The sequence below is a fragment of the Epargyreus clarus genome, unplaced genomic scaffold, assembly GCF_041222505.1.
Source record: "Epargyreus clarus isolate Ecla_fem2 unplaced genomic scaffold, WU_Ecla_fem_2.2 ptg000007l, whole genome shotgun sequence".
Taxonomy (NCBI): domain Eukaryota; kingdom Metazoa; phylum Arthropoda; class Insecta; order Lepidoptera; family Hesperiidae; genus Epargyreus; species Epargyreus clarus.
Window position 1 is genome coordinate 27063800 of NW_027332215.1, and position 17757 is coordinate 27081556.

General features: G+C 39.7%; 1 protein-coding gene across 1 annotated transcript in view; it reads left to right on the top strand.

Annotated features, from left to right (window-relative positions):
- cyc (basic helix-loop-helix ARNT-like protein cyc) overlaps positions 1-17564 on the top strand; it is a 35236-nt gene extending 17672 nt beyond the window's left edge. Inside the window, exons 2-12 of the mRNA XM_073075337.1 lie at positions 2475-2630; positions 6121-6234; positions 8929-8997; positions 9350-9686; positions 10016-10133; positions 11289-11492; positions 11806-12004; positions 12788-12991; positions 13736-13854; positions 15281-15468; positions 15814-17564. Of these exons, the coding sequence (XP_072931438.1) occupies positions 2475-2630; positions 6121-6234; positions 8929-8997; positions 9350-9686; positions 10016-10133; positions 11289-11492; positions 11806-12004; positions 12788-12991; positions 13736-13854; positions 15281-15468; positions 15814-16080 (1975 nt within the window). The 3' untranslated portion in view covers positions 16081-17564. The remainder of the gene's footprint in view (positions 1-2474; positions 2631-6120; positions 6235-8928; positions 8998-9349; positions 9687-10015; positions 10134-11288; positions 11493-11805; positions 12005-12787; positions 12992-13735; positions 13855-15280; positions 15469-15813) is intronic.
- Positions 17565-17757: the final 193 nt, after the last annotated feature.

Consider the following 17757-nt stretch of genomic DNA (forward strand, 5'->3'; position numbering starts at 1 on the left):
CCGTCGGGCTCCGCCCAGGTGAGCTTGATGCTCACCACACCGTCTGGTGTGCACGACGGTATGCGACCACACATACCGCCGTCCGTCCCGGGGTCGCTGGCCGGGCGGTTTGAGCTCCCACTCTTGCCGTCCGCAACCCCGGAAGCCCCCTTTTAGTCGCCTCTTACGACAGGCAGAGGATACTGTAGCCCTATTCTGGTCCCGGAACTACAGGAACAGTGTCAAATTACCTAGCGCCATACCTACTTCCATATAGAGTCATTTTGTATTCCGTGAAAATGAATTCATTAGGCAACTAACCTTTTCACTGGCTTGACAATTATGTAAAAAAAAAGTGTTTAGGTACCTTATTTCTGTTTCACGAAGACGTCGGAGAAAATAAAAGAATTGAAATTAAAGATTTCAAGAATCAAATAATTAAATTGAAAATTGGCAACTTTGATTTGACTGACGTAGTTAGGGCAATATGAGACGTAATATTGTTGAGTGCGCGGAAGCGGCACTATTGTAAATCATATTATGATTGATGGGTGCCGGCGCGCCGCCAGTGCTCCGCTCCGCGCCGCTCCGCAAGCCGCCCTCGCCTCATGCCTCCGTGGCTAGTTGACCACACTGTACACTGGATTCGATCTATGAGGTTTCGCATTCTAATTTTTACTAAATTCTTTCTCGCCCTACAAATTTATGCCGCCGCCATAAATATATACTACCGCCCATGGACATCTGTAATCAACCCCAGATTGATTGGATTAGGTATTCCTACCTGAGGTCGGCCACAGATGCGCCGCTACCCCTGAGGACTAAGCTGGAACGCCTCGGAAAAGTCTGTCTCCCTTACCACACCCTTCAAACCGGAACACAGCAGCGCCTAACACTGCTGTTATTAGGTAGAAATAGGTGTGGCGGTGGTGCCGCCGGAGTCGAACCACAAAGGGTTCTACTATTTACTGTACCTTAATTGATTCCTAGATTGAAGATTATTTTTTGCTTTTTAGTTGATTTTATCATAAGAAGGTGTTTTTTAGTTTTTTAAACTATATTTATTTATATTCATTTCATTATTTTCAACTATACTTAGTTATATGAAACAACGCCATCTATTTGAGCCTAAAGGGTAGTCCTTTAGGCTTGAATAGTTACATAGGCCATCACTATTTTCTGACAATGTAGGTATCTATCATTATAGATAGCGTTGGGATGATGATGAATGATACGTGAACAACGTATAATTATATTGTTTTATTGTTCTTATTTGTGTTTATTATGTATAGCAGTTTTAGTAGAAAATGGATTGTAAAAAAAATCAACTGTCTTCCTACTACAGTTGAACTGTATGCCACATCAATGAAGTGAGTGTAAATAATATTGATTACTTAATAATTATTATGAGTTAAACAGTCGCATGAATTATTTATCTCTTACGTAATGGACTTTTATACGTTTTCAACAATGCTGCCCCGGATTTCTCGAGACGTCCCAAATTGTCGAGGATATTTCCACAAAAAATAGATCTCGCATGGCGTCAATACAAAAATACAATACAGGTGCTGTTATAATATAAATTCTCGATAAATTAGGTAAATCGTCTGTAGCAGGACCCTTTGTGAGCGAATATTTCTCACGTCGTTCATTTCCTTTTAACAAATTTTCCTACCTATATATTTTGATAAATCTTTTATAGGTAGGTATTATTGTGTGTAAAATGTGATAAAACTGGAAGTACCTTTTGTTTGAGCCAGATTATATGGTAGACGTACCTATTGATCTAAGCCCGTTATTCATAATCAATCTATCCAATACTTGGCCTATACATTGAAATTTAACAATTTCTCGCCAAACTTCATTTGTTGTGAGGTTTCTTAGTAAAGAGCAGTATTCGTAACTATAGCCGTCTCAAACGATTAAATATTAATATCTACACTAATATTATAAAGAGGAAAACTTTGTTTGTTTGGTTGTCATGAATAGGCTCAAAAACTACTGGACCGATTTTAAAAATTCTTTCACCATTCGAAAGCTACATTATCCACGAGTAACATAGGCTATATTTTATATGAAATATATTTGATAAATAGATTTTGAGGCGGTACAAAGTTTGCCGGGGCAGCTAGTAAAGAATTTAGATACAGTAAGATTGAATATATTTCATTGTGTCCTCAAATTTTAATTTATAGATCATCTTAGCACAAAATAAATTTAAATGAAAAACCATTATCGTTGCTTACCTCTATCAAGATATTTTATATTTGAATATTTAGGTATGTAATTGATTATAAGATTTCACTTTTATTTAAGATGGTTTATCAAATTAGTGTAAAAAATAAGAGACGATACGACAATATAGTCAATTTCACTAATTTTAAGATAAAGTATTATTTGAATATTATTAAAAAACCATTGTGTTGTCACATCGTAGCTACAAGGACGTTTGTGCATGCATGTGTGGACTAACTAACGTGTGGTTGTTTCTCCTGGTCGAGCACGGGCGCGTCGCCGTACGAGCTGACGGGGGGCGGAGGCGGCGGCGCGTGCGCGGAGGGCGGCGCGCTGGCCGCCGCGCACGTGCCCATGCAGCTCCAGCCGCTACAGCAGCACCACCACGATGCGCGCAAGAAAAAGACATCGCACTTGTGAGTATCCTGCACTCGCTACTACCTACTTCGATCGTCAGATCAGAAACACCTCAGATGAACAATTTAAATAATTATGTTTTTGAATAGGTCTCCCTCCCACTGAATCAGAACTGATATACCTAATTGGTAGGTGTTTGTCGTGCCGTGCGATGCCTACTATATCGCCACTCAATCGTTCGCCTGCGGTTTGTCTTCCTTGTCTGACCAGGAAACTCACTCTTTATAATATATCTACCTACAACTTACATGTATCTATGCTGAGATCAATAGATGATTGGAATGAATACCTTTTTAATTTATTCCAAAAAAATCCATCATTAGGGAAATCATTATCAGGCTCATCCACAACATCTTCAGGTCCACTTTGACTGATAGCTTTAGGGATAGTTGTTTTAATTGCTTAATTGAAGGTGCAAATTCTTAGTACTACGCGAAGTAGCTTAGTAAAATAAATAATAGTTTAAAAAAACTAAAAAAATACACTTTTTATAGAAAATCCAACTAAAAAATAGAAAATATTTTTTTTAAAATTTGAATTAAGAATAGTGTAAATAAGATAAAAATATTCTTAATTCAAATTAAAAAAATATATATTTTCTATTTTTTAGTTGGATTTTCTATAAAAAGTGTATTTTTTTAGTTTTTTTAAACTATTATTTATTTTTCATTTTTTGGTCGAATTTTTTATAAAAGCGTATTTTTTAGTTTTTTTTAACTATTATTTATTTTTCATTTTTTAGTGATTATTTTAGCGATTATTTTAACGATTATTACGTAGCGTATTATCAAGTGTATCTTTCGAATCAGCATCAGCACCTTTGCTTAGCAGTGCAAAAATGAATATTGGGTCATTGTTTAACACAGCTGTATGAAGTGGTGTTTTACATTGGTGTTTATTTTTATTGTTAACGTGAAAATCCCAGAGGAGTTGTTGAATGACATCCGAATTGCCAATGCTAACTGGTTTCTTTCATAATTTATACCATATCCCAGGTCCTCTATCTTGGATAAAAGTAATCACGGAAAAAGGATGATAGAGCATCTTTTAAAAACAGGCGCTGATGGCAATACTCAAGAGAAAAACGGTCAACTGCTTTACATCTAGCCATTTCAAAAGGACGTCGTCCAATCATCGATTTAATATTACAGCATGATGATGTTAATATCAAAAATAATTCTAGAATTTCTTCTCTTTGTGTTGCTGCTGCCTGCAGAGATTTTAAAACTGTTAGTAGTTTAATTAATTTTACAGCTCGAGTTAATAATATAAGTTGTGACTATGACGATGAGCTGAAATCTGAGCAAGAAATGGGAACAATGAAATAGTGGAAATCTTGTTAAAGGAAGGTGCAGATGTTGAATAAGGATGATGAGACACCGCTTCATGATGCTATTAACAACGGACGCGTCGAAGTTGAGGTCAGGTCAGGTCAGGTCAGGTCAGGTTAGGTTAGGTGATCGGCGCGCCTGGTAGATTCCTTTATTGGTCTTAACGCAGACCTTCCGGGTCTCAGGAAAACAAAAATCGCTGATCCTGATTATCCTGGTAAGGATAACGGGTCAGAATGTTTAAAATATTGAATTGTCATCGGTCCTTAATAAGTATGCCAAATTTCAAGTTAATCCGACGTTTTGAAGGGGGTTAAAATCATGTTCAAAGATTCCGTTACATACTAACATACATACGTCTGAAGCTAATAAAAGCATATTAATTAGGAATTTGTGTTGGTATCGAGCCATCGCCATTCGGACTTCGCCCAAACGCGGAAAAGGGCCATATAGGTAAATGCCCAGCTTGCAAATAAATTTCACTGCCAAACATCTAGTTTCATAAATTACAAATCGCGCAAAGCACGTCGTGCACATATGTATATGTTGCAACTTACAAGCGTGTTAGCTTAACGGCGAGCCAGGCGACTTTATAAACAAATTTATGTATTGATATAGGCAGAATAGCTATGGAGCCACATATAGATTAAGGACTGAGTAGTAAGATTTGTTGAATAAAGGAGTTCTGTACTGACAGCCTCTGGGAAAAGAAGTATTTTCATTTACCGAATCTCCCATACTTCTGAAAAGCGTCCCAGAATTAAGAAACGGCAAATCAAGTCATCCGGTTGCATTAGTGGCTATTTAGTAGCTCAGCGAGCGAGAGAGCCTGCGCTTGCGGCCAGTAAATCCATTGTATGCGGTTTATTGTACGCCGACCCCCATTTATTTCTAACCTTATTTTATTTTTATTTAGTATTTGTTGTTATAGCGGTCTACTAACTACTCTGTAAAAACTTCAAGTGCTATGTAGTGTTCAGGAGATAGAGTCGTGTGACAGACGGGAAGAGAGGCTTAGGTAAGAAACTTAAAAAACAAACCCTACCCTACAAATTCATATGATTCAATGATTCATTCAAATGAGTGATTCAGAATTATATAAAAATTACAACGACTGTTTATATACAAGTAACTTCTCCGGACTTTGTCTTAAAAGTGGCCGCATACTAGTGGTCGTGAACTACTTATAAAACTTTAAATGCTTTTAATTTAGTAACCATATTTCCTTGCAATGCACGAGGCAGTTTAGAACACGAGACCGCATCGTACTTTTGTACCACGAGCCACATTATATTCTATCTTAAATTAGATTCCCACACCTTCGGCGATTGTTTTGGATTTAAATTTATGTCAAAATTAACTGACTATTAATATTTTGGTACTAGTTACAGCTGGTATAATTAGATTATATAAAGTTAAGGAATCATAAGAACCCACCGGGGCGAGGCCCCTCGCCCTTATCTTCGATAATCTCGCTGCTTTAGGTGCGATTGCTGTTATTTCTCAAATACATAATTGTCTATCGATGACGTTATATTTGGGTGTAGGTTAGATAAGATTAAGAGATTAGTTATAGCCTAAAAAGTCAGCCCCTCATACTGAGCCGTCTGCTATTTAAATCGCTGACACAGATCGCAGACTTTTAAAATTTTTGTGCATTTTAAAAATCAATAATTATTTCCTTAAACGGAGACCGAAAACATCATGAGAAAACCCGCACGCCTGAGAGTTCTAAACAGAGCCGGATTAACCTTAAGGCAGAGTAGGCAACTGCCTAGGGGCCCAGGATCGACAGGGGCCCACTGAAGACTCCGTACTAACACGCAGCCAACCCGCGTTGAGCACGCATAGAGCCTGCGTATGTCTGAACCCGCCCTTAGGACGTCATCCATGCCTATATCGGGAATTGTATTCAGGAATGTGGGTAGAAGGCAAAAAAAGAAAACATTATTTAGTCAGTCCGAGTAGGTAAAGAAAAGGGGCCCGAAAATTGTATTGCCTACAGGCCCATACAGGGTTAATCCAGCTCTGGTTCTAAAAGTAGTCGAGGGGGTGTGAAGTGCACCGCACTTGGCCTCCCATCTCACTTTGAGATCCGTACCTATCGGGACAGCGGCTAATGTGTGGTAGTCATAATGCACGGTGGTGGTGATTGCAGCTCGAACGGGTTCGAGATGGCGACGTGCGAGACGCCGCTGTCCGCGCTGCCGCCCGCGTCGGCCGCGCCCGCCGCGCCCGCCGCCGCCACAAGGAAAAGGAAACTATCCTCATAGTGAGTCAAATGAAATGTTACAATTTGTAAGATACAAATAAATAACAAAATAAAGTAGCAAACGAACATGCAGTCAACCTGATGGTAAGTGGCTACCACTGCCCATAGACGATTGTGATAACTCCAGATAAGATTAGAGTCCTACCTGAATTCAGCCACAGATACTTTGCTAATCCTGAGGACTAAGTTGGATGCCCTCGGCTTACCCAGAATACAGCAGCGATTAACACTGCTGGTATAAGGCAGTACGAGTAATGTGTGAGACGGTGGCCACCACAAACCACAAACCACCGGAGTCGACCCACAAAGGGTCATATTTTATTATTTTTACTCACCACAAGTTATATTTTATTATTTTTACACAAATCTAAAGTTATGATGATCTTGATCGAACTTGATGATTTAAGTAATTACCCACTTCTAATATTAGTCCTTATAGAGCATTCCTGCATTCAAACAAACCTATTGACTGTGGTTAAAAATCGCGTTGTAGATTACGCGCCGTGTACCTACGGCCGTAGTGTTTGTTGGGTGTGAACAAAAGTTGCATAATATGAACGCGGCAGCAAACAACAGTTGATGGGGTTAGCGAAATAAGTTTAGTTTAAATGTTTAATAATTATTTTAAATATAATAATAATTTAACAAGCAGTTGCGCCAACAACCTGGCAACCGTACAAATTCGCCAAAGTTTATCAAAATCCTCTACTTGGGTTCGCGAGCGGCTCAACAATGCCACCAATTAACCGGCCACGCCGCCCACGACGGTGAAAATGAGCCGTTGCTCGGCGACCGCCCTCCAATTTCGTGGATAAAAAAGTCACAAACCCCTTTTATTCATTGTGTATTGTGATATATTTATATTTCTTTTTTCAAATATTTTTTTATGATTTCAAATAAGTTTGTTATTAACCGATTCATTTGCCGTTTGAAAATATATTGTTTTTCCAATATGAGACATTTATGTAACGAGCTGATCGGTACATTGTTACGACATAAATTAACGTATACCCGATCTGATGGTTGGAAACATTGAGAAGGTCATGCGCTAACCGCCGGAACACTCAATCACGATGAATTGCAGAAAGAAATAGATTTGATGAAGATCGACGTCTTGAGATAAGCTCAATTGGAACGTTTAACTGTTCGTAATTTGATCGCATTGATCTTGCTGGCCGACTGACCATAGAATCGTACAACCAAATTATATATCACCCTTGGTCTGTCGCATTAACACCAATCCACCTTTCTACTAACTAATTAAGATAGATAGAGAAGGCTATTAGTTTACTAAACTTTTAAAAACAATTTACTGAAGGTGGTAGAACTTTCTGTGGTTTCACTCCGGCGGCACCACCGCTGCAACTATTCCTGCCTAGTGCCTTGAAACAACAATGTTAAGCGCTACTGAGTTCTGGTATGAAGGATGTGGTAAGGAAGACATACTTTTCATTTTACTCTTACATCAAATCTTAACTGGGGTGGATTATAGATGTCCACATCTATTATTAAGTTGTTAAACGATATTTGTAAGTGTTCGAGCCGCATGGGCTACTTATAATTGCTTCTTGAAGTTCAACCCGAGTTTATCCCGAGAGCTTTGTGCATTGATTAGCTACAGCCTCTGCGACGCTAGACTCTTAATGTACGTGTAACGCTGTATGTTTGTATATGTTCACTATAAATAACAGCCTTTCTCTTCAAATGGCAATTATTACTCAGTATTAATTAGCGTCTTTGTTATAAGCAAAATCGACAATTATATTACATTTCTTGGAGAAAATAACAAATAATGTCATTTTAGAGTGTTTTCGTGTCGACTTTAAAGTATTATTTTTAACAAAATAACAAACTATTAGAAACTTTTATTACTTCTTAAATATATTATTATGGATGTTTAAGAAAAGATCGAAGTTTGAAAAAAAAATCGATAAATTAATTAAAAAGTTATGTCGCTGTTTATGCAGACGGAGATTAGGGAAAATCATGTTAGTTAGGATCAACTTTAAAAAATAATTAATGGCATTTTATTCCTTCAAGTATTCAGAAAACAGGGTTTTATTTAAAATTTATATTTAATAATGAAAACAAACCATTTCAATACTATTTTCGCCAGTAAAGCCTTCATGTCATCACGGCGCCCGGAGACCGATGTTCCATGTTCTGCGTTAAATTTAAGTTATAAATAATAATGGTAGAGTTCGGTGTATTGGGAGATTGTGTTGTAGATTTCCTGTTCATGCCGGATCTCCTTTTTAAAATACTTAAGTCGTAATAGTTTTTAATTTATTAACGAAATATTAAATTCATTTTCATTACATGTTATTTTGTTTTTAAAAACTGCATTTTTATGTGCTGGAAAATCCTTGAGATACATTTTTCTATACGTCATTCTGAATCGTGTAAGCTATCTCTCAATTTTTTAGGAGGTTTATATCTATTTTTGACTAGACTATAAGTTATAACTATATGTATCTATATAGTTTGTGCTGTTTTTTTTAATCCTTATCCTTGATGTTTTTTTTAGTTCTGCCATTACTGGACAAATTAATAGTGACTTAATTGACGTAAAAATGCAATGCCTAATTGTAGGTGTTCTCAGCACGGGGTACCTACTTATAACTTGAAATGGCCGTATAGCTTTAAGCATTGTGAGGTTGCCATGTGTTAAGTGTTGCGGTTGTCGTGTTGCAGTGCCGGCAGCGCCTACGACGACGACGGCACGGACGACGCGCGTTCCGCACGGACCTTGCCTGACAAGAAGTAAGTTATCCATTAACAGGTTTTTTGGATTTACCAACGCCATTTTGTTATTTATAACATTGATAATGTCATTAAAAGCAACAGTGCCAACGTATGCCGAAACTTATTTAAACGATTTAAAATAGTTGCCGTTTTAATTGTGATTTTAACGCCAACAATAATGTTCCATTTATATAATTCGATCACGAACTTTCACCATCATTAAGCTATCGATTCTGTTGATCATAATTATTAACAGAACTTTGGTTTTCATCACAAGCGTTACTAGTGAGCAAGGGAATCCTTCGACTATGATACGATATGAAAGGTTGACGCGTACGATACGTAAAAGGGTCGTGTTGTGCACTTCCAGACAGAACCACAGCGAGATCGAGAAGCGTCGCCGCGACAAGATGAACACGTACATAACGGAGCTGAGCGCGATGGTGCCGATGTGCGGCGCGATGGCGCGCAAGCTGGACAAGCTGACGGTGCTGCGCATGGCGGTGCAGCACCTGCGCTCGGTGCGCGGCGCGCTGTCGGCGGGCCCGCTGACGGCGCGGCCGCGGCCCGCCTTCCTCTCGGAGCGCGAGCTGAACGCGCTGGTGCTGGGCGCCGCGCGCGACTGCTTCCTGCTCGTCGTCGGCTGCGACCGCGGCCGCCTGCTCTACGTCTCCGCCTCCGTCACCACCACGCTGCACTACGATCAGGTACGCACGACGCTTGCTCAGATTTTTTAGGTTACGCCGTGCAGCAGTTTTGCTCGCATATTGCCTGTGAATAATGTGCGACAGTGAAAACGGTAAAAGTTATTCTTGCTAGCGTTCTTACGAAAATTTTATGTTTATTTGTCAATCCGTTTGAAAATATGAATTTATTGCTTTGCGTTGTAAATTATCATAGTCAACATATAACATACATGAAAATGAAATATGCAATTACACAATGCAGTTGTATGTAGGTATATGATAATTGGCACCGTTATTTGCACCGTAGTTGGGTGTTGTCGGGGAAGTGAGCGTGACCGTTTTCTCCACAGACGGAGCTGCTGGGACAGAGCCTGTTCGACATCCTGCACCCGAAGGACGTGGCCAAGGTGAAGGAGCAGCTGTCCTCGTCCGACCTCAGCCCGCGCGAGCGCCTCATCGATGCTAAAAGTTAGTCTGCTATGCTAAATTTTACAACTGGGAGTGAATGGCCAAACTCGAGTGTAAGGTATAACTAAAAATACAGCCTGTATTATTGGGTCATTCCATAGTGCGAAAGTAATAATAGAGGACAAATAAAGAAAATGCTATAATTGTTATATTAATTACACGGCACACCCGTAATTACTATTTTCAGAACAATATTCGACTTTAAAAAATTAAATAAAACAATCTAGCAGCTTAAGAATGCTTTTCCACCATACATGTATATAGCTAAGCGATCTGCGAAATCAAAGCTAAGCTTAAGCTAAGCGAGTAAGATGTACTATGAAATTACTGCAATACTTATCTCGCATATTTCCACACCAAAAAGCACAGGTTAGCAACAAAAGCCATCCTAAGCTAAAGAATTGAAACTGAAATACTTTCTGCGGTGAATTAGACACTCGCACATAGCACACTTAGCAACTTTATTGTATCAAAAAATATAAATTAGTAAAGTTAACTTAATTAATCACCTATTTTAGGGAAGTGTGTAATTTTGTTATAAGTTCGAATAAGTTTCGGTTTTGACCAAAACTGAGAAAGAAATCGAAGGTTCAGTTTCGGTTTGGGGCTGAAAAACACTGCTTTTTATAGAAGGACGTAACAGTTTAGTATTATCGCGAAGTAGAGTCCGTCCTAGGTAGGTACCGCTAGTATGTCGTGACTCCTCGGCACCTCGTTTGCTCTCGTCCACGGGGACATAGCTGCGTTAGTGTGCCCTTACGTTACGGAGTATACAAGTTCAGAACGGTCTAGAAGTTTGTCGCAGACATAGATTAGTATAGATTACTCACTCCTAACAAGAAAATGTAACAAGTTTTGACAATTGAAATGTCATTGTCATTTATTTTCGTGTTTGAAAAGTAAAAAAAAAAAATAGTTTTTAGATTATTTACGAATGGAACAATATTTCTCCGCACTTTTTTTTTGATTTCGTGTCTTAACTGCGCATATCGGCATTGTTCCGCGTAAATTACACCATGACAGCCATTAAACGGGTGACAGAATTGTGAGCCGTTCAAGCCATTTAATGGCTTCCTTCTATTAGAAGGCGGAGAGATATATATACTTATCTATGGTCACGGACTATACCTAATAGTTGTCCCCCCTCCCCTGCAGCGATGTTGCCGGTGAAGGCGGACGTGGTGGCGGGCGCGTCGCGGCTGTGTCCGGGCGCGCGCCGCTTCTTCTTCTGCCGCATCAAGTGCCGCTCGTCTCCCACCGCGCACGACGCACACGCCGCCGTCAAGGAGGAGGCCGACGCCGCCAAGATGCGCAAGAAACATGCCAACGAGAAGAAGTACTGCGTCGTGCAGTGCACTGGTAACTATACAAATCTAATCAATTGTTTTTATTCTAAATAGGTTCTTTAAAGTGCACTTTTTGAATGTCAATACTGTCACTTCACAAGGTGTTTCACTATGGAGAAGAAGCGGCGAAAGAAACTCCACAACACACATATAAAAATAACACATTTTTACAATGTTAAATCTGGAGTCGATCACAGATTTCCATGGGCGGCAGTAGCCGCTAACAATCAGGTTGACTGCATGCTTGTCTGCTACTCGATATTATAAAATTAAAAACAAAAGTATCGTAGAGGTGTGTAACCTGTGTGTGTGTGTGTGTGTGTCAGGTTACATGAAGTCGTGGGCGCCGGTGGAGGCGTGGGCGACGGAGGGCGGCGAGGAGGAGGCGGGCAACCCGTCGTGCCTGGTGGCGGTGGGGCGCGTGCTGCCGCCGCCGCCCGCGCCGCCCGCGCGCCCGCCCGCGCGCCGCATGCACTACGTCTCCCGGCATGCCACCGACGGGAAGTTCCTCTTCGTTGATCAGAGGCATGTATCACCTGTACTGTGTACGTATATTATACCTACGCCTAATCAATGTTTATCTATATGTATACTAACTAGATAGTTAATATAACTATCTGTACCATCTAAATTTAACCGTAACATGTAATAAAATCGAATAAAAATGTTCTATGCTCAATGTCCCTAGGATTCACGGTATCGCGCGTATCTATACAATAGACTTTAAAATTTATTCGTATTATTATTCATAAAGAATATTTTACAGAAGCCTATTTTCAGCTCAACCTCTTTGTACTGTATACCGTTATGTAGAAGTGAGGTCAACAAGAATGCTTAAACAAGCATTTAACGGGTGAGTAAAATTAACGTAACGAATATTGTGAATTTCACAATATATGTGGGTGAAATGATATGCTAATAATTCAATAATTTTATTCGTAGCAAAGTACAGTCGCCCGCAAATAACATTGTTTTGTTTTTATAACATTTTTGTTAAGTTTTTGTTGCAAATTTTTGTTATATTATCTAGGAATTAAAATACCTTACCGGAACACGGTTTTACGTCGACAAACAAGAAAAAATGTATATAATGTTTCGGAATTTATTGTGGCAGGAATAAATAATTATCTTCCTTTTTTCTTTCTTTATTTTTTTCATATATAGAAATGCTGCGCTAATAGATAATTGACACGATAAAATATTTATTGCTATTAATATACATATATTAAAAACTTAACTAGGAAATATATGTCCGAGTGTAGACCCGAGTGTATACAGTTGCTACACGTATGATTGTCGTGCGCGCAGGGTGACGCTCGCGCTGGGCTACCTGCCGCAGGAGCTGCTGGGCACGTCGCTGTACGAGCTGGTGGGCGCGGCGCAGCTGGGCGCCGTGGCGCGCACGCACAAGGCCGCGCTGCTGCAGCGCGCGCCGCTCCGCACGCCCGCCTACTGCTTCCGCCGCAAGGACGGCTCCTTCGCGCGCATACAGACGCACTTCAAGCCGTTCCGGTACGAGACAACACACACACACACACGCACACACACACACACACGTGGACCGTCGGAGATGAGGCTCACAGGAGCACACACACACATAAATACAAACGGATACTTAGGCAATTTTCTTTATATCAGTTACATATATCTTAGCTTAACACAACCATTTTGCCTCAGCGGCTATCAGTTCTTCAAAATTATTGTAAATGAATTCATGATACTAATAGTAGGACAACACGTATAAGGGCAGCAATTGAAAAACTCTGTAGAACATCCAATCAAATCATTTCTTTTTTATCCAAAATAGGTTTTTTACAGAGCACTTGTTGAATGTCAATACATCTACGACATGTCACAAGGTGCTTCGTTATGGAGAAAAAGCGGCGAAAGAAACTCCATAACCCACATCCATAAAAAAATGTTATTCGCAATGATAAACTTAACCTAATGGTACATGTGGAGCTGGATCTTTTTCAGACGACACTTATCAAATCAACACCGACTCTAATTATTAAAACCAACGTTCTTAAAACTCACATCAATTGTTGAATTACTTCACATAACAGGACCGATTATCGTGGTATTGTTTGCGCCAAACTACTGGTTTGCTTTGAAGTTGTTGCGATCAGATGTAGTCATGCAATCAGCTATGGCGACGCCACTCATTTCTATATTCAGAGCGGACTAGCAGTTTCGCGCGGACTATAACTACTCCTGCCATATCGGCACACAAAGTAAACTGTAACGTGTTTACAGTAACCCGTGGACAAAGGACGTGGAGTGCCTGGTGGCCAACAACACCGTGCTGTGCGACGAGCCGGCCGAGCCCGCCGACCCCGCAGACGACCTGCACTACGACATGTACGCCAAGCAGAGTGAGTTGCACTTACCCCACTACACTAATGGCCCATTTAGATGGAGATAGTTTCTCGTCTCCAAGATACTATTATAGAAGAAATATAAAATATTTTGTTCGTCGTTGTTGCTTCTTGCTCATTGCCTTGGGCGATACTTGCCTCGCATGGAATATTTTATTGCGTCCGTGTAAACAAAATTTCAAGGCAATAGTATTTCGAAATATTATGCCAGTTGCTACCATGAGTGGGTGAGGGTGTTTTAATTTTTAATTATATCTATTTTCCGTTTTATTAATACTTGTATTTAAACGGAAAAAGAAGAAAAGGTATTGGGTTAAAAAATGAACAGCGTGAAGAAATGGTTTGGGAGGATCCAACATGGTGTTCCTTGAATTACAATAGCATACTAACTCGAATGAGAAATCTGGCAAGGAAAACGATTCAAACTGATATGTACGATACTCGTATGAACTTCAACATATATCATACGAGATCGTGTTTATACGTCGAGATTCTCATAAGCAAAAATCTCCTTACTATAATTTCGTCGTGTAAACAAACGTGCGAGAAACTCTTTCCATCTAAATGGCTCTTAACACTCACTTTGTCGCTACCAAATTACTTGTGGTGGTCACAAATGAGATGCCCCTCTTACTTGACGTCTGCCACATATGTGTCGTTACCTCCGTGGATTGTTTTTATATAGTTAAACTCGTTTTTTTTATCCTTCCTTTCCAACTTTTATTTTCCCGAAGCGTTTATTGTTGTGAAATATTTACGAAGTATTTAGAAAAATATATTATTATATTTTCTGAACCACTATCGAGTACAACTACCGACTGTTATAAATATTTTCCTTTATGAAAAGTAACAACGGATTGCGGACATTATATAACAGTAGCGAACATGCAGTCCACCCGATGGTAATTGGCGACTGTCATCCACGGGCGTGTATAATCAACTCTTAATAGGATTGGTGTCCTACTTGAGGTCAAACACGCCAGCCCTACGATCCCTGAAGTTTGCATTGAAACGCCTCGTGTAGGTAATGCCTTTATCACACCCTTCTAAAATAGAACATTAGCGTTGTTGTTATTAGGCATAAACAAGTGTGACGCTGGTGCCACCGAAGTCAAAAACGTCCTACCTACCATATGTGTGGATGTGTACATATACATCTTATATATAAAATTCTCGTGTCACAATGTTAGTTACCGTACTCCTCCGAAACGGCTTTACCGATTTTTACTAAATTTTATGCATATTCAGTTGGTCTGAGAATTGGCTACTATCTATTTTTCATACCTGTAAGTGCTTATCACTTATTCTTCTTTTTCATACCTGTAAGTGTAGTTATTCACCCTTAACATTTTTTATTTTTGTGGCAACACAACGTTTGCCGGGTCAGCTAGTTATACATTTAACGATGGCGTATTTGTATCAGACGACGGCGAGGCTGAAGCGGAGATGCAACGGCTGATCGAATCGCACGTGGAGTCGCACAAGATCGGCGCCACCATCGCGGAGGAGGCGCTGCGGCGCTCGTCCGCGGACTTCTCGCCCGAGCTCACCGTCGACCTGCCGGCCAGCCTGCCCCCAGACCTGCTGCACGACGCCGTGTTCACTCAGCAGGTAATGTCCGCAACAATTTACGCGTACAGTTAAACTAACGACTGCTTGTAACTCAAGTTGCAACTGCTTACAGTTCAAACCCACTGCACATAGATCAGTAATAGCAAATTTTTAGTTGCCAACATGCAATCTGCCTGACGAAGCCCTAAGAATTAAGTACCATTACCAGGTAAGTATGGGTACCCATTATTGAATAAATTTGTTCTAGGAGTACTTATTTTACAAATTTTCTCTTTTTCTTGCACATTTATGGAAACGTTTAAAGTGATTGTGATCTTTTGCTCTTCATTGATTAAAACCAAATAGGTATACTCATTAAATGGAATCGTTGGTGTTGTCGGACAGAACACGCTGGTGGACAACATCCTGGGCGTGGAGCTGGGCGCGTACAGCCACGTGCGCAACAACGTGCCGCTGAGCGCGGCGGGCGCGCAGTCCCCGCCCGGCGCGCCCTCCCCGCCCGCGTCGCCGCCCGCCTCGCCGCCGCTGCCGCCGCACGGCTTCGACGGGAACGGCGAGGCCGCCATGGCCGTCATCATGAGCCTGCTCGAGGCGGACGCGGGGCTCGGCGGGCCCGTCAACTTCTCCGGGCTGCCGTGGCCGCTGCCCTAGGCGCCGCCGTCGCGCAGCTGCCGCCTCCCCATCGTGAACGTTCAAGCGACTCGCTGCGTTTAACGAAGTGGAGCTAATACTTTTATCAGTCAATGAAAACCCTATCTTGACAATCTTAGGACCTAACATTTCTCGTAACGATCTTCACTTCTTACATAATTATGCAACCCTCTTACTCATAAGTAATGGTCTTACGATTGATTATACGAATGTCTGTCTAGTAAGTTAATCATGAATACTAAGAAATTTATTAATAAGGATGATATAATTTGCTTGACAAATGACGCTTTTGTCGATTCATTTTGTCGGTCGCCTCGCGTCGGCTCCTTGCACTATCATTGAGGGCGTGCTAGAAGGTGCTCATTATCAAATTCATACATTCATATATTGTTAGGAATATTATATAGTTATAATATATTTTTTACCCGATTGATCGTCATACAGATAACTCGATTTATTAATCATATAAGTAATTTTGTCGATGTTGTTTTAAAAATGTCTCAGCGATTCTCTACAAAATTTAAAACTTATACAAATATCCGTCTATCTCCATTATTATTTAAATAATTTGTATTATAAAAATAATATATCCTTTGTGTAGTGTTATTTCAAAATGCAACAATCAAGTAGTTTGAAAACAGTTCCAACATTCCACAATATTAGTACATTTCTAATAAAATATTCAGCTATATTTTCTCAATTATCTACAAGTATTTAAGAAATTTATAAATATGTATTTTGTTAACAAAGTACAAATAAAAAAGATATTAGGATATGACATAAAACGTAACTTTAAGTTTATTTTTAAGTTTACAACGAAATGTTATTATTTGAATAAACATAATATACTACGATATCAGAACCTCATTTGGAGAACCCGTTTGCTTACGTAAGTACGTACGTTACTGCTTGCTTACTATAAATAAGGCGGAGAATAAAATATATAATCATAAGTTAAAAGTAGCATCATTTCATGGCGATCATAATAAATCTTAATTGTATATTATATTATAGTCTTTTTCTATAAATTTTTTACTACTAAGGTTTTATAAACTTTTAACAACATTATGTAGGTAAATTGTAAAATACCAAAGTAGATTTAATGAATTACTAATGTTTGATGCAAGGAAGCGCGAAAAAAAGTGCTATTGGTTGCAAATTTATATTTGGAATATAATTTATCTTACGCTGCCGACATTACTGCCGCAGCTAACATGGACAGTTTTATATATAATGTATGTATATTTAGAAATATCTTTCTATTATATGAGGAGTTTGATCCGTGTATACTAAATAATGTGCAATCGAATTTGTTACGTACATAGTTATTATTATAATTTAAAAAGTGACAATATGAGGTCACAGTCGGCGCTCTGCCACGCTGTAGTGACGCAGTGAGCCGCTAGGGCCAGCATGCCGGCCGTTGTAAACGTTGTTGTTTTGGTTATTTTTATTGTAGAATAAAGCGTTTGTTAGATGTTCCATTAATGTTGTTTCATTTACTTCAAATACTTTTCCTGTAGATTGCACACCTGCACAGAACAAGACATTACGGCACCGCAACAGCCAGTAGTACTTTATAAAAATTATCAAAATCGCTTCCATCGCGGTGCCTCTTGTGAATCCAAGGTAATAATACCGTGTATAATTGAAATCGCAATGTAGACTATATTGTTG